Source organism: Schistocerca nitens, chromosome 1 (genome assembly GCF_023898315.1).
Source record: "Schistocerca nitens isolate TAMUIC-IGC-003100 chromosome 1, iqSchNite1.1, whole genome shotgun sequence".
NCBI classification, from domain to species: Eukaryota; Metazoa; Arthropoda; class Insecta; order Orthoptera; family Acrididae; genus Schistocerca; species Schistocerca nitens.
Genome location: NC_064614.1, coordinates 1,188,760,512 through 1,188,787,412, shown reverse-complemented (window position 1 = coordinate 1,188,787,412; position 26,901 = coordinate 1,188,760,512). Strand labels below are relative to the sequence as shown.

The window sequence follows — 26,901 nt, the reverse complement described above, 5'->3', positions numbered from 1 at the left end:
GCACTCCATCATAACCATGAGAGTTCTTAGTCTTCAGTGATTTAATGTGTGTTCTAACTACCTAGACACATTGTGTACACGATGTGTGGATTTTTGTATGTGATGTTTCTTTTTTATTACTGTTCAATAATCACTTTGTGAGTTGTTTATAGTTGTGGCATGTATCAGTCATTTATTTATACACAAAATATTTTTGTAAATGGCAATTTACGAAGTGTATAGTAGAAGAAACATTAAGAAAGTACTTTGTAAACGCCATGGGTGGAAGTATGGCGATGGTCAAATGCCAATAATAATAAAATAATAATAAATAAAATAATAATAAATAAAATAATAATAATAATAAAATAATAATAAATAATATAATAATAATAAATAATAATGAAAATAATAAAATAATAAAACGAAACTACTATCATTGCAAATCCCGTCACTTACCATTCGTTCTTGTAACTTTTTTCTTTTACTCATATTTCGTTCCCTTCTGAAAAGGGTAGAGCGGACCCTTGAGAATTTATTTCTTCTCAGCTAATCTAGGTGACACTGGGACATGGGATTCCAATTCGGAAGAGTAACTTGTCTCACAGACCTCACGTGTTCACCGTGCTTGTCCCTGCGGCCTGCGGTACTGAAACCTCAGTACACTCCTGCTTTGCGCTGTCAAATGGTTTCTCTACGCAGACAAATATTACCAAAGCAACGTGATAATTTTTTTTTTTAAGTCTTGCTTCCATTAACAATCGTAACACCAGAACTGCCTCTTTTGCTCTTTTACCTTTTCTAAAACCAAACAAGAGCGAAGAGGTGTAGTGGGAAGGCATTGGTCTCGTATTCAGTAGGACTGCTCTTCACTTGCATCCAGATTTAAATTTTGCGTAATTTTCAGAAACAGCTTGAGAAAAATTAAGAAAAATGCCGGAATGTTCCTTTGAAACTACATTTTCAGTTTCCCTCCCTGTTCTTCCCCATTGTGGTGCTATCGTTGGCATTTCGCTAAACATTCTTCTTCCTTCCTTCCTTCCTTCAAACATCTTACTTTTTTTTTCTTCGGAATTTGACCAAATATGCACCACGTAGTACTTAAGGCTTTTTACAATATTGCTGTTCCTGTGTTGTTAAGAAAAACTATGCAATGTTTCGTTGGACATGTGTGCATGTCTGTAGGAACAGGCACAGCAACTACTACAGACGTTACGAAATACATGAAATATATTCACAATTGCGAATATAGACAACCAACATGCATGCATGTCCAAAGGAATATTGCATCGTTCTTCTAACAACACACCCTATTTATTCGCCGATATCAGGCAGCGACATTCACTTAAAATAACCTCCCCCGCACGGGAATTACATAATGTGTATACGAGTGCAGATTGTGAAGAAGCAAAGACGACAAACGGAAATTTGTGTCTACTGTGAGTCATGCACGGATAGCCAAAGTGATTAAGTCGACCGCTCGCGTAAAGCGGGAAATCCGGTTTCGAATCCCAGTCCGGCACAAAATACTTGCTGTCGTCATTCTCTTATAAGCCGATGGATTTTCGTTTTCTCAACTGTGAAGACATTTCATGTATTAAGGCTTTTAGGCCTGTCTTTTCCTCTCTTCTCAGTATCTCTTTATTGTTTCACTCCTTTTCTTTCTCTCCTCCTCGGAAATGTAATGTGTGGACGTCCAGCTTAGCGGTTTCTCTTCATATGACTTTGACTTTGCTCCTGAATACTTCTGTGTTTTGGATCATCTCTAGTGTTATACGAGTTTCTTGTGCACCTCATTTCATCTCTTCTACCCACTCAGAGGTGGACTTTGATTATGTGATATAACAGAAGATTGTTTTGCTAGTACGTGTTCGTCCATTCTTGCTAAGTCTCCATAAAATTTCAACCGTCGGTCCCGTATTGTGTCCCTTAATGTTTCCGTGAACTTATAGAGCTACTCTTTTTTTTCCGTTCTTCCCACTTCCATCAGTAGCCTTCTGAGGACCCAGAATTTTCCTGAGAATCTTCCTTTTCTTCCAAATGTCCGTTTTCATTCAGAACTAACTGCAGCACCCGTCATCTAGCGGTAGCATCTTGGATTAATAATCAAAACGTACTTGGTAAATGGAAATGCCGTGTGGCTAGGGCCCCCCCCCCCCCCCCCCCCCCCGTGTTTCCAGTTGACGCCACTTCGGTGACTTGCGTATCGATGGGGATGAAATGATGATAAGGACAACACAACACCCCGTCCCTGAACGGAGAAAATCTCCGACCCAGCCGGGAATCGAACCCGCGCCGTTAGGTATGACATTTCGTCGCGCTGACTACTCAGCTACCAGGGAAGGACAACGTACTTGGTCCCGGGTTAGGACCCCGTTACCGCTTAAATTTTAAATAAAAATCATCAGCAATGGCGGCCCAAGAATTCCGGCATAGTAAATCACCATCATTCAGACAACGGCTTTGTCAAAGAGGACGGAGGAGCAGGTAGAGGTTCAGGACACTCTCTTGCCCTTAGGGTGCGAAACTGCCCCTAAACGCGGAAGAATCAACAATGATCAAAGGCTTGAGGCTGCAGAAGGCAATGGAAACCACTGCATTAAAGACAGATAACGTGCAACCCACAGAACATTGGAAAAGTGCCACGATGGTTTCCACACTGGCAAAAGATTCCGGTCTAGTACCCCATTCGGACCTCTGGGCGGTGACTGCCAAGGGGGAGGTGACCACGAGGAAAATATTGAATAAACAATGAAACGATAATGTTCTACGAATCTTGGCGTGGAATGTCAGAAGTTTGAAAGTGGTAGGGAAGCTAGAAAACCTGAAAACGGAAATGCTAAGCCTCAGTCTAGATATAGTGAGGGTAAGTGAAGAGAAGGAGGATAAGGATTTATGGTGAAACGAGTATAAGGTAACATCATCAGCAGCACAAAATGGTATAACGGGAATAGGATTCGTTATGAATAGAAAGGTAGGACAAGGTGTGAGTTACTATGAACAGCTTAGTGATAGGGTTGATCAGAATCTGTAGCAGACCAACACTAACGGCAATAGTTCATGGCCGGCCAGTGTGGCCGAGCGGTTCTAGGCGCTTCAGTAGTGCTCAGAACCATTTGAACCAGCCAATACTACAGGTCCAGAAATCTGCAGCCGAGACCGTCACAGAGTCAATGAAGATTCTGGCTCAATCCAAAGGACTCCAGTCGACTCTGAGAACAATGCTGCAAATTGATATCTCCGTTTGAACCCGGCTTGTAAAGCCAGCAGCCTTCATCAACTTCGCCAGCAGCATCTGTGAACTAGGGATGGCCTCATAACCCAAGCGACAAGCATCGTTGGTGTCGACTTGAGCCACAACTTGCATACGACTGCACTCTACAAATCATCAGTAAATGGTTAGTGTGGTAATCCAGTGGTGTGAAAGAGATCCTCAGTGAGTGTTTCCTGTGAAAGCTAGTGCAAACTTTTTGCGTTTAAAACTTACACTAAGAAAAATGGTAAGTAGTAAATCTCGTTGTTGTCTAAACCACCCCGACAACTTTTGTTATGTGTGTGGTAAATTCACTCCAAAAGCCCCAAAAAACCAAACACTGATTTGTCCTGTGGGTGATAAAGATAAAAATTTTGCACCTTATATTACCTGCAAATCTGTACTACCACCTTAATCGAGTGGTTGATAGCAAAACGCCGAGCCATGCCATTCGCTGTTCCGATGGTGTGGTATGAACCTGAAGACCATTATTGAGATTGTTACTTCTGTCTTACAAATATTTCGGAACATTTAAGCAAAATAAAGTATCCAAATGTATTTTCAGTGCATTTCCCTGTGCCCCATGATGAGGGGTTGCCTGTTCCTGTCTGTAACTTGAAAGCCACGGAACCAGACACCATGTCAAGTGAATCAGAAAGTAATGAACATATAGAACAGTACTGCCCTCAATATCATGACACTTCGCCTCAGCTCTTTAATCAAAAGGAACTGAACGATTTGGTTAGCGATCTAAAACTTTCGAAACAACAAGCTGAACTCTTTGGGTCGAGACTGCAACAACGGAACCTTCTAGCTCCAGGGACAAAAATTTCCGATCAAGTGGTGCTTCCTTCGCTCAATATTTCGATATGCAGAATTCAATGTGTCTATGTACAGAAGTCAATGGTCTGATGATGCAGCTAGGTGTGCAACATAACACACAGGAGTAGCGACTATTTATTGACTCCAGTAAAACCAGCTTGGAAGCAGTACTACTGCATAATGGCAATGCATTTTCATCGGTACTTTTGGCTTAAGTAGTAGACATAGAAGAAACTTATGAAACTATGGCTTTGGTACTAGAGGCAATCAAATATAAGGATCATGAATGGCAGCATTGCTGTGATTTGAAAGTTGTTGCACTCGTTACATGTTTACAGGCTGGATTCACGAAATACTGCTACTTTTTGTGCCTTTTGGACAGCCGTGACACCAAGAACCACTATAAGAAATGACCTATAAGGAAGTCATATGTGCCTGGAAACGTAAATGTGAACAATACCCCATTGGTTGTGCCCGATAAAATCATTTTGCCTCCCCTTCATTTCAAGTTGGGCCTTATCATGAACTTTGTAAAAGCTCTGGATAAAGAAGGTAAGGCCTTCAATCATTTAAAAGAAAAGTTTCCCGAATTAAGTGAGGCAATGCTGAAAAGGGTATATTTGTTGGACCACAAATACGAAAACTGCTGAAACTTCTAACATTTGATACCAAACTCACAGATATCAAAGTAGCAGCTTGGTTTTCTTTTAAAGCAATTGTGAAGGGCTTTTTGGGTAACAGAAAAGACAAAAACTATGTTACCATTGTGAATGATCTGTTGGACAACTATAAGAACATGGGGTGTAAAATGTCGCTTAAAATTCACTTTTTACATTCTCACCTCGATTTCTTCCCGAACAATTTTGGAGCCGTGAGCGATGAGCATGGTCAACGGATTCACCAAGACATTCTTACAATGGAACACCGTTACCAAGGTCACTGGAACCCTTCGATGATGGGTCTGGTTAGGTAGAGTGATGAAATGAAACGGCAAACGAAACAAAAGCTCCGTCGTCGCATTCTTCAAAAACCAAAGACGATTAAAGGTGAAAATGGCTTCTGAAATAATTTGGACCTTTCATTGGCATCATGTCCATTATACATACAAAATAGTATTGATTTCAAAAGTTCTGAATGTGTATTTTTGTTTGACTTAATTGTTTCAATTTTCGCTATTACCATTTTTTACTCTGCTGTGTATCTAGGAAATGTGACATAGAGAAAAACTGATTTTACCAGTGTATTCAGTATCACAAAATTAGGTAAATCCACCATTTTACAAACCAGATGCAGAAAAAAGTTTAAATTTGCTAACTAGTGTAGCCGCAGGCAAGACCTCCGCCACATCTCGGATGAGGCCCGCCGGCAGACATACTGAGTGCACATTGTCTTTCTCTCTGGCGCTGAACGCTATCTGCCTAAGGGGCTCTATTACCCGCCTATTGTTGGAGCTCCCAATAACTGGGAAACCTCTCCCCCCGTGTGCCTGCTCGGACCCTGCTGAAGGTTTGGCCACCAGTCCACTCACAGGGTGAATAGGCGAGGTCATACGGACAGCCTCCACATTGGCCCTGCTCCTCGAACGATGAGAGGGCGTTTCCAGCGGCCATTCATCCTCTTGTGAGGGCAGATCCACCACATCGGGTACAGATTAGAATAGTACTTGTTCCATAGATCATGAATGCGACACTTCGTAATGATGTGGAATGTGTCAGGTTAATAAAAGGTGTCTATACAAGATATTACATTATACAAAATATTACACGACACTTAATATTTAATTTTTTTGGTGGGGTTTGGGGAAATTACCCACTTACTATATCCAAAAATTCATCTAACGAGTAGAAGGAGTTGCCATTAAGAAATTCTTTTAACTTCCTGGCTGTCTGTCAGACTTTTGATGCTATTAGGTAAGTGACCAAAGACTTTTGTGGCAGCATAGTTTACCCCCTTCTGAGCCAAAGTTAGATTTAACCTTGACTAGTGAAATCATCCTTTCTCCTAGTGTTGTAGCCATGTACACTGCTATTAGTTTTGAATTCGTTTGAATTGTTAATAACAAATTTCATAAGTGAATATATACATTGTGGGGCTACAGTGAAGATCTCTAGCTCTTTAAATAAGTGTCTGCAGGATGATCTTGGATGAGCTCCAGCAATTATTCTGATAACACGCTTTTGTGCAATGAACACTCTTTTACTCAATGACAAGTTACCCCAGAATATGATGCCATACGAAAGCAGAGAATGAAAATAGGCGTGGTAAGCTAATTTAAAGAGATGTATATCTCCATAATTTGCAATGACCCTAATAGCATAAGTAGCTGAACTCAAACATTTCAGCAGATCTTCAGGGTGTTTTTTTTTTTCAGTTCAACCCCTCATCAGTGCATACACCGAGAAATTTTGAATATTCTACTTTAGCTACCGATTTCTGATCGAAGTCTATATTTATTAATGGTGTCATTCCATTTACTGTGTGGAACTGTATACACTGTGTTTTGTCAAAGTTTAATGAGAGCCCATTTGCAAAGAACCACTTAATAATTTTCGGAAAAACATCATTTACAATTTCACCAGTTACTTCTTGTCTGTTGGGTGTTATAGCTATACTTGTATCATCAGGAAAAGTACCAGCTTTGCATCTTCGTGACTATAGAATGGCAACTCATTAATATACCGGGTGATCAAAAAGTCATGAATAAATCACGGAATAATGTAGATAGAGAGGTACAAATTGACACACATTCTTGGAATGACATGGGGTTTTATTAGAACCAAAAAAATACAAAAGTTCAAACAATGTCATACAGATGGTGCTTCATCTGATCAGAATAGCAATAATTAGCATAACAAAGTGAGACAAAGCAAAGATGATGTTCTTTACAAGGAATGCTCAATATGTCCACCATCAACAATAGCTGTAGTCGAGGAATAATGTTGTGAACAGCACTGTAAAGCATGTCCGGAGTTATGGTGAGGCACTGGCGTCGGATGTTGTCTTTTAGCATCCCTAGAGATGTCGCTCGATCACGATACACTTGCGACTTCAGGTAATCCCAAAGCCAATAATCGTACGGACTGAGGTCTGGTGACCTGGGAGGCCAAGCATGACAAACGTGGCGGCTGAGCACACGATCATCACCAAACGAAGCGGGCAAGAGCTCTTTCACGCGTCTAGCAATATGGGGAGGAGCGCCATCCCGCATAAACATCGTACGTTCCAGCAGGTGTTCATCAGCCAGGCTGGGGATGATGCGAGTCTGTAACATATCGGCGTACCTCTCACCCGTCACGGTAGCAGTTACTGGCGTTTTGCTGTCCAGCGCCATCTGTCGGACATTTTGTGAACATTGTTTTTTTTTGTTCTAATAAAACCCGATGTCATTCCAAGCAAGTGTGTCAATTTTTACCTCTCTATCTACATTATTCCGTGGTTTATTAAGTATTCAAATTAATACTCACTTTTTGATCAACCGGTATATTAAGAACAGCAGAGGACCCAAGACCGAACCTTGCGGCACCCCATTCTTGATTATTCCCTAGTTTGAGAAATCACCAGTTTTTGCATATTATGTGAACTGCTTATTTCAATTTTCTGCACTCTTCCAGTCAGGTATGATTTAAACCATTTGAGCGCTGTCCCATTCATACCACAGTACTTGAGCTTATCTACACTGGGAACTGCCTCGACAGCAGAACCCATGGGAGAAACAAGCGACACCTGAGGTGTCTCATGCAATGAATCAGATTCTCTGCCACCGCTACACCCTGAGGCAGCAGCCTAAAGACAACTGACGGTAACCAAAAGCCCATCCAGCTTTCCGCGAACTGCGGCCAGCTTCTGCGTCCACACATAGCCTGCATACATTCTACCCATCCCAGTGTTGCCAACTTAAGAACTGATTATAAAAGCACACACAGAAACCTAGATATGCAACTTGCTGCAGACTGCCTGACATTTTGCAGTTACAAAATCGTGAGAAGAAACCTCCTATATATATATATATATATATATATATATATATATATATATATATATATATACTATGAAAATAACACAGAAGAAGCTACATACATAACTTGCCCTTTTCATGTGTGAGTACCAGATGGCAGTAGGAGACTGACTGACCCTTTACAAGGCTCAAGGCTCCAAACAAGCAAGGTAACAGCTATTGCGCTACTGACTGCCTGAATTTTTACTTAACTGCAATATGCAATAATAACCACTTAAATGGAAAAAAAAACACGCATGAAATTTAAGAAGTATGTTACTAAGAAAACACGAAAGAAGCTAAATACGTAACTTGCCCTTTCCGGGTTGAACCAGAGCGCTCTAAGAGCCTGACTGACGCTTACTAGTTTCAAAACGAACGGTCCCTGGCACATAAAAACAAATAAGTAAATAGGTAGTGCGCTACTGACTGCCTAAATTTGCACTTTGTTTCAAATGGCTTAGAGATTTCCTTAAAAAATTAATTTCTGAGGTGGTGACTGTCAAGCTTTGTTTTACGATTTCCCTCCTTGTTTTATCAGTTTCTAATTCCTCTAAACGTCAAAAAATGTTTGTCAATTGAGTAGTAAGCTTTTTTTTTAAGTCGACAAAAATTACGACTGTGTTTGGGCTTCTTATTGCTCTAGTTCTCTGAGTGTCTTGAGGATGAATACCTATTCCATGCATGATCTGTATTTTCGGAATAGGCTTGATATTCTCCAGTGAGGTGACCAGTCTATTCTTCAACTCTTCTCAGTAGAGAAGACTGTGGAAAGAATCTTATACGCAAATGAAAGTAAGGAGTTCCCTCTGTAGTTGTTCGAATCCTTACTGTTGCCTTTTTCATGAAGTGATATATGAGCGCACATTTCTTTTTGTCGGTATCTTTTCAGTTTTCCATATTTCTCCTATAGGGCATTGTATTACATCTGCAGCGACTTTCTCTCCAATCTTTCACATTTATGCGACAGTACCATCTTCACCTGGTGCCTTATTATCATTGAGCTACTTGATCACCTGCCTAATTTCTCTGCCGCGTAGAGGTTTGGAATCTAACATATTGAGGCCGGCCGAAGTGGCCGTGCGGTTAAAGGCGCTGCAGTCTGGAACCGCAAGACCGCTACGGTCGCAGGTTCGAATCCTGCCTCGGGCATGGATGTTTGTGATGTCATTAGGTTAGTTAGGTTTAACTAGTTCTAAGTTCTAGGGGACTAATGACCTCAGCAGTTGAGTCCCATAGTGCTCAGAGCCATTTGAACCATTCTAACATATTGAGGGTTTGTTTCTGAGCATACAGTCTTTCCTGAGGCTATGAAAAGTTTAACAGCACTTTGAAATAGTCTGTCAATAGCTGGTAGTTTTCTTTATTATCTGTAACTACGCTTCTATCCGTTCGCCTAAAGCACAGATTTGGTGGCTGATATTCCTGCATCTCCTCTTTGAAGGTTCTGCAAAACTCCCTGGTGTTGTACTTTGAACTCTTCTTCCACGTTTTACACTCTGCTTTTGTCATATTCGTCTTCTCTGCTCTTATAATCTTGGTTGTTTCTTTCCTTTCGTTCTCTTAGTCTTCCCATTTCTCTTCGGTCTTGTTAGAGCTACCCTTATTCCATCATTTTAATCTTCTTTCAAGTGCTTCGTCAAACTTCCCGTTCCATCTTTGCTTCCGTTTCTGCGGAAGGCCTACCAAACGTTCGGACATCTTGGCTAAGGTTCAAATGGCTTTAAGTACTATGGGTCTTAACATCTGTGGTCATCAGTCCCCTAGACTTAGAACTACTTAAATCTAACTAACCTAAAGGCACACACACATCCATGCCCGAAGCAGGATTCGAACCGACGACCGTAGCAGCAGCGCGGTTCCGGACTGAAGCGCCTAGAACCGCTCGGTCACATCGGCCGGCTCCTTGGTTAGGCTTTTTTATTTTCTTCCCAGCTGTTCAACTACATAATAGACAGTACTTTAAGGTACTTACCTTTGTTTTATTTCAGTGTCTCTGTGTTGATTCTAGATTTCTTTTTTATCCTCGGTTTGGGTCTCTTCCGCTGAAATCTTATTTTGATCTCTGAGAGGTAGGGGTCTTTCGTACTTTGGCATTTAGTGTATCTTTTCGATTTCTAGCTGTTATTGAAGTATGGTCAATTAGGAGCATCCTTATCATTTTGTTGGGAGAAACTCACGTTTTCTTTTTCCTTTGAAGGGCTTTGAAGAATGCGGACGTTAGCTGTAGGTTGAAATGTCTGCAAAAGGTGATAAGTCCCTCCCCATTTTTATTGATTCTGATATGTGCCGTTTATTCTCCACTACTGTTCTATATTCCTTTTTCCTAACATCTCGGGCATTAAAATGACCGATTTTAAAATGATGAAGAAGGTATAAACGTAGGCTTCCTTGGCCATTGTCACAGTCAAGAAGGTCACTTGCAACAGTGACCGAAACGTCGGTAGTTTTACATATTGACACAATGCGGTCACAAACCCAGAAAAATTTTATTGAGTATGATGATGAGGAATTTTCGATGCTGCATCTTAGAGTTTCTCAAAAGATGTCCACTTTTTATGGGTTACTCTTGTTATATTCATTTATAGGAGCATGCTCATTGATAACAGAGTACACTTTATTTGCAGAATCACAGGAAAGAAAGAAATTTCTCTCTGATGGTGACGTAAAATTGACGATGGATACATTAATGTTCTTCTTGACGACAAAGGCTGTTTCCAGGATATGTTTGAACAATTTTTTACTGCAGCTTTTCCTTTATAAATTCTGTACCCTTCTGAATCTATTGGCTGTTAATCCAGGTACCTGGTCTCTCGCAAAGCTCGTATGTAGATGTTTCTCTCTTCCAAAACAATGATCAATTGCTTTAATTTCCGCGTTTTCAAGAGCGTATTGATGTTTAGGCTTCGGAGCAGATGTGCTCGTTTGGCTCGTATCTTCTACGCTGATGTTCTGGGAAACTCCGTTTCTTCCCTTCGTAATATTTCAGGCTCCCCAGAAACCGACAGCCTAGTTGCACCGTTCGAGGCGGTGGACGATTTTCGTTTCCGGTTACCTCCTGGAATTATCTTTACCGAAAGTTTTCCCAACATGCCTCAAGGTTGAGATAGCTAAGAGGGTGAGTACGGCCGAGTCCTCAGATTTAAAACGAAGATCGTAAGCATCCAACCCTCAGAGTTAACTTTAGGTCGCCCCTAACTGAGAGAACAGTCGCCTTTGTAACCGCCCCTAACTTTATTTAACACTTTTCCATCTCCTAAAAGCAGGGTTGCTTCATCTGACAGCTCAGCCGTTTTGACGGTCTCCATCTCCACCTTGACTGCCGTTGAAGTCTTCACCGTAAGCCTGGCTAGGGGCCTTCACGAAGGGCTACCACCTGGATCAGGTAAACGAAGGTTATTTAAAGAGGATTTACTATCCAAAAAATGGTTCAAATGGCTCTGAGCGCTATGGGACTTAACATCTTAGGTCATCAGTCCCCTAGAACTTAGAACTGCTTAAACCTAACTAACCTAAGGACATCACACACATCCATGCCCGAGGCAGGATTCGAACCTGCGACCGTAGCAGTCCCGTGGTTCCGGACTGCAGCGCCTAGAACCGCACGGCCACCACGGCCGGCGATTTACTATTCCCCCTCCTCCTGTCTCAACTGGGCAATATATCTTCAGGCTCAATCCAAAGGACCCCAATCGACTCTGAGAACAATGTTGCAAATTGATATATCGGCTTGAAGCCGGCTTGTAAAGCCAGCAGCCTTTATCAACTTCGCCAGCAGCAGCTGTAATCTGAGGATGGCCTAAGAACCCAAGCGACAAGCATCGTTGGTGTCAACTTGAGCCACAACTTGCATACGACTGCACCCTGCACGCTCGATAGCTCTAGTCAACAGCCATTTTGCATCTGGGATGTGATACATCAACTAGTATGTAATTTGGTGTGTAGAATCCGAATATAGCTTTCAAAATGTTCTCGCACGTACCATTTTTTAGTTTTTAAAGGTTTTTTATTTTTCTTATTCAGTATTTCGCTTTTTGCCGTTCTTCTGTTCTGATGTTTGTTTGTTTTTGATTTGCAGAGGAGAGCTATAATACCTACAAATCGTCAGTAAATGGTTGGTGTGGTAATCCAGTGGTGTGAAAGAGATTCTCAGTGAGTGTTTCGTGTGAAAGATAGTGCAAACTTTTTGTGTTTAAAACTTACTCTAAGAAAACTGGCAAGGAAAGCGTTTCTGAAGAAGAGAAATTTGTTAACTTCGAGTATAGATTTAAGTGTCAGGAAGTCGTTTCTGCAAGTATTTGTATGGAGTGTGGCCATGTATGGAAGTGAAACGTGGACGATAAATAGTTTGGACTAGAAGAGAATAGAAGCTTTCGAAATGTGGTGCTACAGAAGAATGCTGAAGATTAGATGAGTAGATAACATAATTAATGAGGAGGTATTGAACAGAATTAGGGAGAAGAGAAATTTGTGGCACACCTTGACTAGAAGAAGGGATCGGTTGGTAGGACATGTTCTGAGTCATCAAGGGATTACCAATTTAGTATTAGAGGGCAGCGTGGAGGGTAAAAATCGTAGAGGGAGACCAAGAGATGAATACACTAAGCAGATTCCGAAGGATGTAGGTTGCAGTAGGTACTGGGAGATGAAGAAGCTTGCACAGGATATAGTAGCATGGAGAGCTGCATCAAACCAGTCTCTGGACTGAAGACCACAACAACAACAACATTAAATTTCGTTGCTGTCCAAACCACGCCGAAAACTTTTGTCATATGTGTGGGAAATTCACCCCAAAAGCCCATAGAAACCCAACAACTCATTTGGTTAAGAAGGCATATACATTGTATTTTGATTGTCCTGTTGGTGATCCAGATAAAAATTTTGCACCTCATATTGCCTGCAAGGAAATGGATGTCACTGGTCTAATTATTGATTTTTTGGAAGACAAACAGGTGACACGGTACGAACACACACCGAGGTGACAAAAGTCCTAATATAGTGCCAGACCCCCGTTTGCACGGCACAGTGCAGCCTTTCGACGTAGCATGAACTCAATAAGTCGTTGGAATCCCCTGCAGAAGTATTGAGCCATGCTGCCTCTATAGCTATAACTGCGAAAGTCTTGCTGGTGCAGGATTTTGTGAACGAACTGACCTCGCCATTACGTCCCATGAATGTTCTTTGGGATTCATGTCGGGCGTACAGGGTGGGCAAATCTTTCGCTCGAATTGTTCAGAACGCCTTTCAAACCAATCGCGAACAACTGTGTCCAGGTGACATGGGGCATTGTCAAGGGTAAAAATTACATTGTCGCTTGGGAACATAAAGTCCATGAATGGCTGCAAATGGTCTCCATGTAACCGAACATAACCGAAGACCCAATCCAGTTCATGTAAACGTAGACCATGCGATTATAGGACCACCACCAGCTTGCAAAATGCCTTGTTGACAACCTGGGTCCGTGGGAGGTCTGCGCCACACTCCAACTTACCATCAGCTCTCACCAACTGAAATCGGGAGTCATCTGACCAGGCCACAGTTTTCAAGTCGCCTAGTGCCCATCCGATAAGACCACTAGCCCAGCAGAGGCACTGCAGGCGATGTCGCGCTGATAGGAAAAGCACTCGCCTAGCTCGTCTATTGCCATAACCAATTTTTGTAGTTCAAATGGTTCAAATGGCTCTGAGCACTATGGGACTTAACATGTATGGTCATCAGTCCCCTAGAACTTAGAACTACTTAAACCTAACGTAAGGACATTACACACATCCATGCCCGAGGCAGGATTCGAACCTGCGGCCGAAGCGGTCACGCGGTTCCAGACTGAAGCGCCTAGAACCACACGGCCACACCGGCCGGCATTTCGGTAGTGAGAGGTAAAGCCTGAAGTTTTGTATTCTCGGCACACTCTTGACACTGTGGATCTCTGAACATTGAATTCCCGAAACATTTCCTAAATGGATTGTCCCATGCCTCTAGCTCCATCTACCATTCCGTGTTCAAAGTCTGTTTTCCGTCGTGCTGACGTAATTACGCCGGATACCTTTTCACATGAATCACTTGTCTACAAACGACAGCTCCGTGAATGCACTGCGCTTTTATACGAGGGCTGTCCAGAAAGTAAGTTCAGATTGATCGCGAAATGGAAACCACATTGAAAATCAGAAATGTTTCATTTGTAACAGTTAGCTACACCTTCCAGCTACTACTCTACGTAGTCGCCGTTCTGACTTAGACATTCGTCGTAGCGTTGTACCAACTTTCCAATGCCCTCATAATGGAAGGCAGCCGCCAGTGCTCTCCGCCAATTCTCTAAGCTTGCCTACAGGTCGTTGTCTGTACCAAAATGTCTTCATAGCCAACGGTTCATGTGACCAGAGATGAAAGTCAGAGGGATACAATTACGGGCTGTATTGTAGGTAATCAAACATTTTCAATTGAAAACGATGCAGGAGCATCTTCATTGCCCCTGCAGAATGCGGCTGAGAATTGTCTTGAAGAAATCCCGCGACAGTTATGTAACGTTGGCTGCATAGCTTCAGGCGAAATTTTTCACCAGGCCCTCGTACTTGGCGGGAGACACTATTTTCTAGACATTTTTACGCGTTCACTGTGAACTCAGAAATGAGAAGAGCGACGTGATGCTATCTAGGGTCGTACTACAGACTCTGCTCAACACATCTGTGCAAAGCTTTATCGGATTTTCATTGTGGTTTCCATTTCGCCACCGATCGGAACTTACTTTCTGGACACCCCTCGTACCTTGTATACGCGAAACTACTGTCGTCTAATAGGTGCATACCGCTATCTCATGGATTTTGTCACCTCACTCTACAAAATGATGTCAGAGGAGAGATTGCCTTGACGAATCATGGAACGGGAGTCCCAGCAGGAAGAAAAGAGTGGGACTACCAGTCAAATGGATTCTAGGTATTCAGACATTAGTTACAATAAGAAATACTGAAGAAAATTTGTGGACAGATAGGCAAAAATATAGAATGAAAATCGAATTTGATGTGTGTTCTTACGTTGCCGGAACGTGCGAATACAGTGAAATCAAGGCGTAATATATTTTCACATTTGTATATTACTGTCAGCCACTTGTACGCGTTTGGTGTCAATCTGAGTGTACGATGGTTTCGACATATGTTTCTCTGTTACTTTAGGAATTGACTAAGGATAAAATTCATACGAAATTAGATGGTAAATTCAAACACTGACATTACTGATTTATTATAGTTTTTTCTTAAGTGCGTAATGACCGAAGACACTTGGCAGAGCACATTATGTTTTCTACATGTATTCGACTTTCGTTTTCGAACATACCTCTTCATTACTTGTCTTCTTTGTCGACGCTACATGGATCTTAGTAGTAGCGAAACAATTGTTAGAAGAGCTGTATCAGTTAATAAAAGGCATCATTATTTTTAAAAACTTTATTGTAAAGTCAATACAAATAATTCACTCAGGAAGGGAAAAGTACATACTGATACATGTGTCTGGATAGTAATAACACACAAAGGCTTTCTGCTTCATCGCACCCTCCTCATCCACCTCGGAACGTTCTTCCTCCGACGCTATGTTGGCAACTTTCTTATCGGTGTATTATGTTGACAATCGTCCAGAATAGCCAGGATGTAAACTCTGGTTCCATGGTAATTGTATTAAATAGAATAGTGTCCATGAAACCAGCCGTGTGTCTTCTCTGAAAACACAGAAAACAACTGTATGCTGTAGTTAGAATGTCGAAGTCAAGCACCTGAGAACAAACACAAAAAAATTAGAGGTCAGCAACAAGTAAAGGTGTGTTTAATACCAAGTCTGATTGCTATTTTTCCATTAAAAATCGATTAAATCACGTCCACGTGTTACAACTCTGGCAGATGTGATACGCAATTGAACAATTGTTTTGTTTCCATTGTGAGTTCTTCTTTATCCACCTCCTTCAGGAAGAAGAATTATTACCGTGTGTAACTGTAGGTGAATTTTACTGTCCTTTACAGCTCAGAGACCGTGACGAGAAACTTTTAATGTTTTGCCTTTTATGATATGTTTAAAAAAGATTTTTCGTTCATCTCATTCAGATTTTTTATTCGTACTTATTGGTTTAAGATGAGATGAGTCATAGTGTCTCTATATCATTTGCAAATGAGAGACAACAATGTATAAACTGAGTTTAATTCTAAAAATAAAAAATGCAAGCAGTGGCAAATTGCTCTCTTCAAATAGTTTTCCTCACGAACGAATATTGAAGGCTAGTATTTACTAATGGCCCTCTATAACACTGTAAGTGTCTAACAGCCTCCAGAGGCAACATAAATTCGATTTTTAGTATCCCTTATACTTACTGATCAAATTTCAAAATTTAAAATGCTGTCATAATCTACTAATTAAGAGGTATAACCATACGCTAAAGGTTTAACACAGTAAGTCAAGTATTAATACTAGAATTTTGTATGTGCCGTCCAACGCAACTTAGGGCGTACAAATTTGCCAGTCTATATTCATCCACTATTTGAAAATGAGAGCATTTATCGTCTTTTAGCAAACATTACATATAATTTCAAACCTTTACGAAGTTTTCACTCGCTTACACCCTCAGAAATTAATGAAAGGAAAAAAAAAAAAAACAGTTTGTCATTTACTACATTTTCACCGTTAATGCCGTAAACTTCAGTATGAGGCACAATGTTTTTAATTTAATACTTGTTTACTAGTAACTCTATTCACAACTCATACTTCAAACAGTGTCCGCCCCCGGTAGCTGAGTGGTTAGTTCGGCGCTAGCGGCCGTGCGAAGCGGAGGTCCGATACTTCCGCCTGTGCGGCGTGTGCGAGTGTTTGTTTACTTGTGGACTTAGTCTGCGCGCGGGCTAGTAACAACGATCATGACGAACAAGTACAGGAAAACTACATTACGATTCAATTTATGCAAAGACTACGAACGACCAAAGGCTTTAGCAGTGGAACGATTCATTCGAGAGGACGTCAAGATACCGCCAAACGATATTGTCGGAATTCACCTGTCCATCGTTAGTCCCACGGTATACGTTAAGATGATAAATGACGCGGCGTGTGAGAGAATTCCACAGGCGACAAAAGCAGGTCTCCGATTTTGCCATAGTGACGGGAATGTCGGCACGATAACTGTAGAACATGCTAGTCTGGGTGTACGGACAATACGTCTTTTTGAGCTGCCATTTGAGCTCCCGGCTGACGACGTTATCGAGGCTTTTAAGCCATACGGCACGGTACATGGTCACACAGCAGAACGCTGTACTCAATTCGCCACGTACCCCGTTCTTAACGGAGTGCGACAGATCACTATTGATCTTCAGAAGCATGTACCGTCCTATCAATTGGTGGTTGTCGGGCGGTGGTGATTTACGATGGTCAACCACGTACATGTTCTGGCTGTGGCCAGGAGGGACACCTCCGGTCGAACTGTATGCAACGGCGGATTACGCAACTGCCTTCAGATGTGCGGGAGCCGTCGCCGGCGATGACAGTACTACCGATCACCTATGCCAAAGCCCTCACTGCGTCCGCTGATGACCGAAAAGACACAGCCCCGGTGGAAGATCAAGATGGCACTCTCCGAAACCTTGTACCAGACGTCGGGATGACAGAGGATGCTGCTCCATCGAGCATACAATCTACGGTGACAACATCAGATGAGACCGAACTCCCACCAAGCACACCGATAGTACACGAAGCAGTTCCAGCGACTACGGATGCTGTTCCGTCCGGAACGCACTCTGTGACGACAACATCAGTTTCGACCGAACTCCCGCCAAGTACAACGATGGGACTCGAAACACTTCCTGTTCCTACGGATGCTTTTCTGTCGGGCAGCCGTGATTCCCTACAATATGAGGACACGGAAGGAAGATCACGCAAACAACGTTCCCCGAGAAGGAGGAAACGGCGTCGTCGCTCGACATCTCCTAGGGATGACTCCCCTTGCCTCGACGACGATGTGCCTGTGGACCAAGACGACACAGCAGCCTCTACGAAACAGGATGAGGCAATGGAAACTGTTCGATCAGACCCGCAGCGGTCTGTCACATTGACGGTACCGGGACGTGGTGATGCTGAAGAGGAATCACAACCAGTTGGCTCTCCAGACGCAGATGCTGTGGCAATGGACACGAATATATCACTGCCTGCAAAGATGTGGTATGACGATATTGAGGAGGCACCGGACGTCATACAGAGGCAGCCGGCACTCACGAAGACAGCCTAAGAATTGCTGAAGGTGAAGGGAGAGGGGCGAGAGAACGTCTTCTAACTCAGCCCCCAGCGCCGATGCAGGGAGATGTTGTTGCGCATCGACGGAGTGGGATTCAACGCCATGCGAACCGTATTGCGACATTAAATATAAATGACGTGCGTTCACCTGCCAAAATACACCTACTGAAGGAAACGATTTGGGCATCTGATGTGGATATTGCTTTGCTGCAGGAAGTCCACATAGCTGCACTCCCATACATCGCAGGCTACCATTCCTATTCGTCACATGGAGATCACAATGGGAGTGGGGTGGCAGTTTACGTGCGAGATGGCTTCCCAGTGGAAAACGTGTGTTACCTTCCGTCGGCCAGGGGAATGACTTTCACGACGTTTGGGACACGCATCATCAATCTTTATGCACCGTCGGGAAACAATCGGCGGCGGGAAAGGGCGCGATTTTATGCAGAAGACATTGCCCCACTTTTCCATGGACGTTATGAATGTGTAATAATTGGTGGAGATTTCAACTGTGTTCTCAGCCAGAAAGACCAATGGCCGCAAGCAAACATCAGCCAGGAGTTGTGAATCGTTGTCAACGACCTTGTACTTAGTGACACGTGGGAATTACGACATGGAGATGCACCGGGATACACCTATGTGACAAGTCATTCGGCAAGCAGGTTAGATCGCATTTATATCTCACGGGCTCATGCAAATGATGTCCAGGACGCGGAACGCTGGCCATTGGCATTTTCCGATCACAGCGCTTACATCTGTACGGTGCTTCTTCCCCGTAGAGAGGTGTGGAACATTAAGGCCCCGTGGAAATTAAACATTCAACATCTACATGATCGTGAATGCCGTCACCAGATCCTTGAGACATGGACGATGTGCGAGCGAAGGGTTGGAAGGTATGCGACGAAGCTTGATTGGTGGCTGCCTTGTGCTAAACCGGCGCTTCGCCGTACGTTCATCTCATATAGCAGGGAGATGGCAGAATGGCGCCGCCGTACGACCGACTTTTATTTTGCAGCGCTGCGCGACCTGGATGATGGTCCGCCGGGACAGGACGTCTGGATCGAACGCAAAAGGATAAAAGCTAAACTATTGGCTTTAGCTCGGAAACATCTTCAGGGAACCATGGTGCGCGCCAGATGTCACGATACGATAATGCACGAGATTCCTTCCATGCACCACGTCGTGAATGAACGAAAGCACCGACGACGCGTTTTGGTACGGGAATTAATTACCCGCGAAGACCGAAGAGTGACGCGTCAAGTAGACATTGTCTCTGCATTCGTCGACCAACACATCTATCGGGAAGAAGCAGCCCCTGTCGATGACCTCGAACGTATAGCCACGTACGTCTCCCGTACACTGACGGTGGAAGCTGCGGGAACCTTACTGGAAGCCATTAGCTGTGAGGAAGTACATGATGCGATCGCAAAGGGTGCGTTGAATCGGTCCCCAGGCATTGATGGACTTCCTGCTGAATTTTATCGAGAATTTCGCAACGAAATGGCACCGCGATGGACGGAAATGTACAACGAGATGTTAAATTCCGATGCGCCTATTCCACCGGCTTTTATGGAAGGCCTCTTGGTGCCAGTACATAAACCGAAGCCAGGAATTACGGTCACACATTATCGCCCCATCACCCTGCTTAATGCCGACTATAAGATCTTTGTACGGTTGCTAGCGTCCCGATGTCGTATGTTAATTCGTAGCGTTCTCTCTCCGGAACAGACGACACCGGGTGGATCGGTGAATGTGCAAACAGCTACTGGCGAATGCCGTGATGTGATAGCGCTGGCGGAGGAGTGCCGGCTTAAAGCGGCGATGGTGGCGGTTGATTTTGACAGTGCTTTTGATAAGGTGCGCCACAACTATCTGTACGCTGTACTGGAACAAATGGGATTTCCAGACCGTTTTACTGGTCTCATTAGAAGGATTTATGGGGGCGCACAATCCTTGGTACAGGTTAATGGGCGTATAGCAGGGCGCATTCAAATTCGACGATCCATTCGCCAGGGCTGCCGTCTTTCGATGCTGCTGTTCGCGATAGCGTTGGAACCATTAATTGGGAGGCTAACAAATTCTCTTTCTGGGATGGAACTGCGGGGCTACACCTTCAAATGTAGTGCCTATGCGGACGACCTCCTGCTACTCGTTCGTTCTGAGGAAGAGGTGAAGACGGTCCTTGAACTGTTGTTGGACCACTGTGTGACGGCGGGTAGTGCAGTGAACATGAACAAATCGGCGGCAATGCCGGTTGGAAGGGGCCTTACGCAGGAAGAAATCAGTCCGTTTCCTTATGTGCAACGATTCCGCTATCTCGGTATAGACTTTACCTTATCTGTAAAAAATACTGCGGCAGTTAACTACCGACGTATTTTACAGACAACACGTACCATGGTCCGACAACATCTCCTACGGCGCCTTGTCCTTTACAGCGAGTAGAATATCTGAACACTTATGTGGTTTCTCGAATGGTGCATATTTCGCAGATCCTGCCCCTACCACTCACGCTCGGACGTCGACTTCAATCAGCACTAGGCTATTTTCTGATGATTGGATCGCCCCTCAATGTGCGATACGAAACGCTCACGCTCCCTACGGACAAGGGGGGACTCGGACTTACGAATGTTCACTGCCGAGCGACGGCGCTCTTTCTAGCCACTATGTACAAGCAATGGCGTAGCGGGCGTGATTCCCTGACATCCCGCCTACTGGATCTCCTAGTTCCAGCGTCCCTCACACCTCCGGTGGCGGTGGGCAACATTACGTCACATTTTGCGCATGTATCAACATTTATCATGGAACTTAGTTATATCAGAGACGAGCTTCCGCGCACGAGACCACCATGCGCGAAGGATTTTTATGTTTGGCTGCTACGACGGATAAGTCGTAATGTCATTGAACTCAAACACCCCAAGTTGCATTGACCGAAGATTTGGAGACATGTGCACCAAAAATTCCTTCCTACCTTCGTTCGGGCACTGTGGTTCTCTGTCACCTGTGGCAAGTTCAACACCAACCAACGACTCCATGCAATTGGACTAGTGGACACTCCACTATGCCCGAAATGTCGCCAAGTGGATGACGACCATCACCGCTTAACTTGTATCGCGGTGGAGGACGTATGGCTCCTAGGAAGACAGATGGTGGCTTGCTACCTCCGTGTGACCCCGCAACATATTACACCTCCTTCCTTCTTACATCCGGAGAGTGACTACTTTCCGGCGACTAAATCACACTCGATCATCTGGGTCAAGGGCTGGACGATCGCGTACCTCTATGGGGATGCTGCCAAGTCGCGACTCGACTTTTGGTATTTCTTGCAGCAAGCCCACAATGACGTTCATAGATGGTCACACTATCGGAAAACCTTTGCCAACTATCTTCAGGCAGTCTTCCTCGACCCCCCACGCAGTTGGGATGTGCCGGGTGCAGTCGGTGTGCACATTCGACAGCTGATAATGACCCTCACGCTTCTCTCACCGCTCCATATACAGGGTGTTTCAAAAATGACCGGTATATTTGAAACGGCAATAAAAACTAAACGAGCAGCGATAGAAATACACCGTTTGTTGCAATATGCTTGGGACAACAGTACATTTTCAGGCGGACAAACTTTCGAAATTACAGTAGTTACAATTTTCAACAACAGATGGCGCTGCAAGTGATGTGAAAGATATAGAAGACAACGCAGTTGCTGTAAGCGTGTGCTGTTCACAACGTGCAAGTGTGCTGTAGACAACACGGTTTATTCCTTAGAACAGAGGATTTTTCTGGTGTTGGAATTCCACCGCCTAGAACACATTGTTGTTGCAACAAGACGAAGTTTTCAACGGAGGTTTAATGTAACCAAAGGACCGAAAAGCGATACAATAAAGGATCTGTTTGAAAAATTTCAACGGACTGGGAACGTGACGGATGAACGTGCTGGAAAGGTAGGGCGACCGCGTACGGCAACCACAGAGGGCAACGCGCAGCTAGTGCAGCAGGTGATCCAACAGCGGCCTCGGGTTTCCGTTCGCCGCGTTGCAGCTGCAGTCCAAATGACGCCAACGTCCACGTATCGTCTCATGCGCCAGAGTTTACACCTCTATCCATACAAAATTCAAACGCGGCAACCCCTCAGCGCCGCTACCATTGCTGCACGAGAGACATTCGCTAACGATATAGTGCACAGGATTGATGACGGCGATATGCATGTGGGCAGCATTTGGTTTACTGACGAAGCTTATTTTTACCTGGACGGCTTCGTCAATAAACAGAACTGGCGCATATGGGGAACCGAAAAGCCCCATGTTGCAGTCCCATCGTCCCTGCATCCTCAAAAAGTACTGGTCTGGGCCGCCATTTCTTCCAAAGGAATCATTGGCCCATTTTTCAGATCCGAAACGATTACTGCATCACGCTATCTGGACATTCTTCGTGAATTTGTGGCGGTACAAACTGCCTTAGACGACACTGCGAACACCTCGTGGTTTATGGAAGATGGTGCCCGGCCACATCGCACGGCCGACGTCTTTAATTTCCTGAATGAATATTTCGATGATCGTGTGATTGCTTTGGGCTATCCGAAACATACAGGAGGCGGCGTGGATTGGCCTCCCTATTCGCCAGACATGAACTCCTGTGACTTCTTTCTGTGGGGACACTTGAAAGACCAGGTGTACCGCCAGAATCCAGAAACAATTGAACAGCTGAAGCAGTACATCTCATCTGCATGTGAAGCCATTCCGTCAGACACGTTATCAAAGGTTTCGGGTAATTTCATTCAGAGACTACGCCATATTATTACTACGCATGGTGGATATGTGGAAAATATCGTACTATAGAGTTTCCCAGACCGCAGCGCCATCTGTTGTTGAAAATTGTAACTATTGTAATTTCGAAAGTTTGTCTGCCTGAAAATGTACTGTTGTCCCAAGCATATTGCAACAATCGGTGTATTTCTATCGCTGCTCGTTTAGTTTTTATTTCCGTTTCAAATATACCGGTCATTTTTGAAACACCCTGTATAATGCACAACTATACCATGAAATGATCTACATATTCCTTTTAACAAAGTGATATTTATGGAAAATAAATAAATATATAAATAAAAACAACATCCCTGTATCCCTGTGCCTTTACATTTGTGATTTGTTTTACAATGATTTTTTTTGTCTTTGCAAAAAAAAAAAAAAAAAAAAAAAAAGTGGTCAGCGCGACGGAATGTCAATCTTAAGATTCCCGGCTGGGTCGGAGATTTTCTCCTCTCAAGAACTGGGTGTTGTTTTGTCTTAATCACCATCATTTCATCCCCATCGACGCGCAAGTCGCCGAAGTGTCGTCAAATCGAAAGACTTGCACCCGGCGAACGGTCTACCCGACGGGAGGCCCTAGTCACACGGCATTTACATTTTACTTCAAACTGTATCCACATAACACTGAATGTAGGGGGTGGGACAAATAAGTGTCCCGGACGAGTGGATACGATTAGACGTGAATGTATGCACATAACCGCACTCCGTGACGTGTACGCCACGCGTACGCCGCCACGGGATCAACACCGGTTCACAGCGATTTTATTGTATTATATTGTATTGTATTTTAACCGGAGACCTAGAAACGACGGAGAGGCTTCGTCGCCGCCGCAGCCGCATGGTCCACAACCCCACGACGACTACCGCAGTCCACTTCACCCCTCCGCCGCCCCACACCGAAGCCAGGGTTATTGTGCGGTTCGGCCCCCGGTGGACCCCGCCAGGGAACGTCTTACACCAGACGAGTGTAACCCCTAAGTTTGCGTGGTAGAGTAATGGTGGTGTACGCGTACGTGGAGAATATATCTGCGCAGCAATCGCCGACATAGTGTAATTGAGGTGGAATAAGGGGAACCAGTCCGCATTCGCCGAGGCAGATGGAAAACCATCTAAAAACCATCCACAGACTGGCCGGTTCACCGGACCTCGACACAAGTCCGCCGGGCGGATTCGTGCCGGGGACCAGGCCAACCGGGCTGGAAGGTTCACAGCGTAGGGGGCGGGTGTGTCAGAGAGAATGGAGCAGTGCACAGGGGACGATGGTATTCACAGTGCAACAACCGTTGTACACTGCGGAAAGTTACGTGACACAATAAATGTGAATAGTGTGCCAAGTTGTTTGCTGAGAAGTTTAGTGGTGTCTAAGTGTCTTAAAAAAGTGCCAGGCAACACTTAGTCCAAAAATGGCATCAGACAGGATCTGTTTTGAACAAGTCAAAAAACAGTACGAAGCGTGCCTGCACTCCAGAATATGTGGCTCCAGTTTACCAGAAAATGCTTCAGAGTCCTACCAAATCAACCCGACGCTTTTCGCAAGAGACCAGCGTATCACGTCGAATATGCGGTTGAATACTATTCTTGACCCTGCGGTCTGGTCGCCGCTCTAGCTGGCCAACCAGGTCACCTGATCTGTCAGTGTGCGATTAATTTGCGTGGGGAACCCTCAAGTCTAAGGTGTATCGCAACAGCCCTTTTAGTCTTCAAGAACTGCAGCAGAACATTTCGGATGAGACTGTAGCAATTCTAGCAGCGCAGCTTCGATATGCCTCCAACACCTAGCTGACCAGGGCCCAGAAGCGCCAAGAGATGAATGGTGGTCACTTTCAGCAATTGCTATTGGTCGGGTTGGAACTGTATTTCATTTCCTCTGCTGTGTTTCTTTGTACTCTGGAACCCTGTTCTCCAGTTCACATTTATTTGCCCCAGCTTGTGCGTACAAAATTAGGTCTCGTGGTCTGGGTGTGTCGTCTCTCGCTAGTAATCAAAACATTCAGGTCCAGGTTAGAATCCAGCCACTGCTTAAATTTTGAATAAAAGCAATTGCGGCCGAAGAATTCCGACACGAGAAGTCACCGTCGCTCTGCCAAAGGCCTTGTCGAAGAGGGCGGAAGAACGGACAAGAGGTTCAGGGCACTCTACATCTACATCTACATCTAAGTGATTACTCTGCTATTCACAATAAAGAGCCTGGCAGAGGGTTCAATGAACCACCTTCATGCTGTCTCTCTACCGTTCCACTCTCGAACGGCACGCGGGAAAAACGAGCACTTAAATTTTTCCGTGCGAGCCCTGATTTCTCTTATTTTATCGTGATGATCATTTCTCCCTATGTTGGTGGGTGCCAACAGAATGTTTTCGCAATCGGAGGAGAAAACTGGTGATTGAAATTTCATGAGAAGATCCCGTCGCAACGAAAAACGCCTTTGTTTTAATGACTGCCACTTCAATTCACGTATCATGTCTGTGACACTATCTCCTCTATTTCGCGATGATACAAAACGAGCTGCCGTTCTTTGTACTTTTTCGATGTCATCCGTTAGTCCCACCTGATGCGGATCCCACACCGCACAGCAGTACTCCAGAATAGGGAGGACACGCGTAGTGTAAGCAGTCTCTTTGGTAGACCTGTTGCACCTTCTAAGTGTTCTGCCATTGAATCGCAGTCTTTGGTTTGCTCTATCCACTATACTATCTATGTGATCGTTCCAATTTAGGTTATTTGTAATTGTAATCCCTAAGTATTTAATTGAATTTACAGCCCTCAGATATGTGTGACTTATCGCGTAATCGAAATTTAGCTGATTTCTTTCAGTACTCATGTGAATAACTTCGCACTTTTCTTTATTCAGGGTCAATTACCACTTTTCGCACCATACAGATATCTTATCTAAATCATTTTACAAGTCGTTTTGCTCATGTGATGACTTTACAAGACGGTAAATGACAGCATCATCTGCAAACAATCTAAGACGGCTACTCTGTTGGGAAACAGCTCCTAAAAGGAGGAATAATCAGCGGTGATCAACGGCATCAGGATACAGAAAACGATGGAAACCACTGCATTAAAAACACAATGTTATCCACAGAATATGGGTCCTGTAACTGACAAAGTTTCGTGATGATCGTCCCATTGGCAAATGATTCTAGGCTAGTCCCTCACTCTGATCTCGCGGAGGGGGCTGCCAAACGGGAGGTCATCGTGAGATAAAGATTGAATAATCAACGAAACGATAACGCTCTCGGTGTCTTGGCGTGGAATGTCAAGACTTCGAAAGCGATAGGGAAGGGGAATGCTAAGGCTCAATCTAGATATTGTGAAAGTCACTGACGTGGAATGGAAAGAAGACAAAGATTTTTCACCAGGTGAGTATAGGGAAATATCAGACAGTGGTAGTATCAGATAACGGTATAACGTGAGTAGCAATCTTTATGAATAGTTCAGTGATAGGGTTGATCTCATGTGAGTCGACGGCATACCAACACCGACAACAACGACACAAACAGAATATGAAGAGATCAAGTATATGAGGATATTGAACGGGCAATTCAGCACCTAAAGGGAGATGAAAATCCAATAATCATTTAGAATTGCAATTCGGTTATAGGGGAAAGGAGTAAAAGAAAGAGTTGGGGGCAGAATACCGGATTGGTACTAAGAATGAGAACTGCTCTTAAGAATCACAAGAGGAGGTGGTATATTTGAAAAAGACCGGAAGCGGGTTCGGGGGTAAGAATAGGCCTGCGGTATTCCTGCCTGTCGTAAGAGGCGACTAAAAGGAGTCTCCAACGTTTCGGCCTTAATG

The 26,901-nt window shown here is 44.0% G+C and overlaps 1 protein-coding gene across 1 annotated transcript in view; it reads right to left on the bottom strand.

The window, feature by feature from the left end:
* Nucleotides 1-15,553: 15,553 nt before the first annotated feature.
* LOC126239275 (uncharacterized) overlaps nt 15,554-26,901 on the bottom strand; it is a 96,715-nt gene continuing 85,367 nt past the window's right edge. Inside the window, exon 4 of the mRNA XM_049947849.1 lies at nt 15,554-15,753. Coding sequence (XP_049803806.1) covers nt 15,643-15,753 — 111 coding nt within the window. The 3' untranslated portion in view covers nt 15,554-15,642. The remainder of the gene's footprint in view (nt 15,754-26,901) is intronic.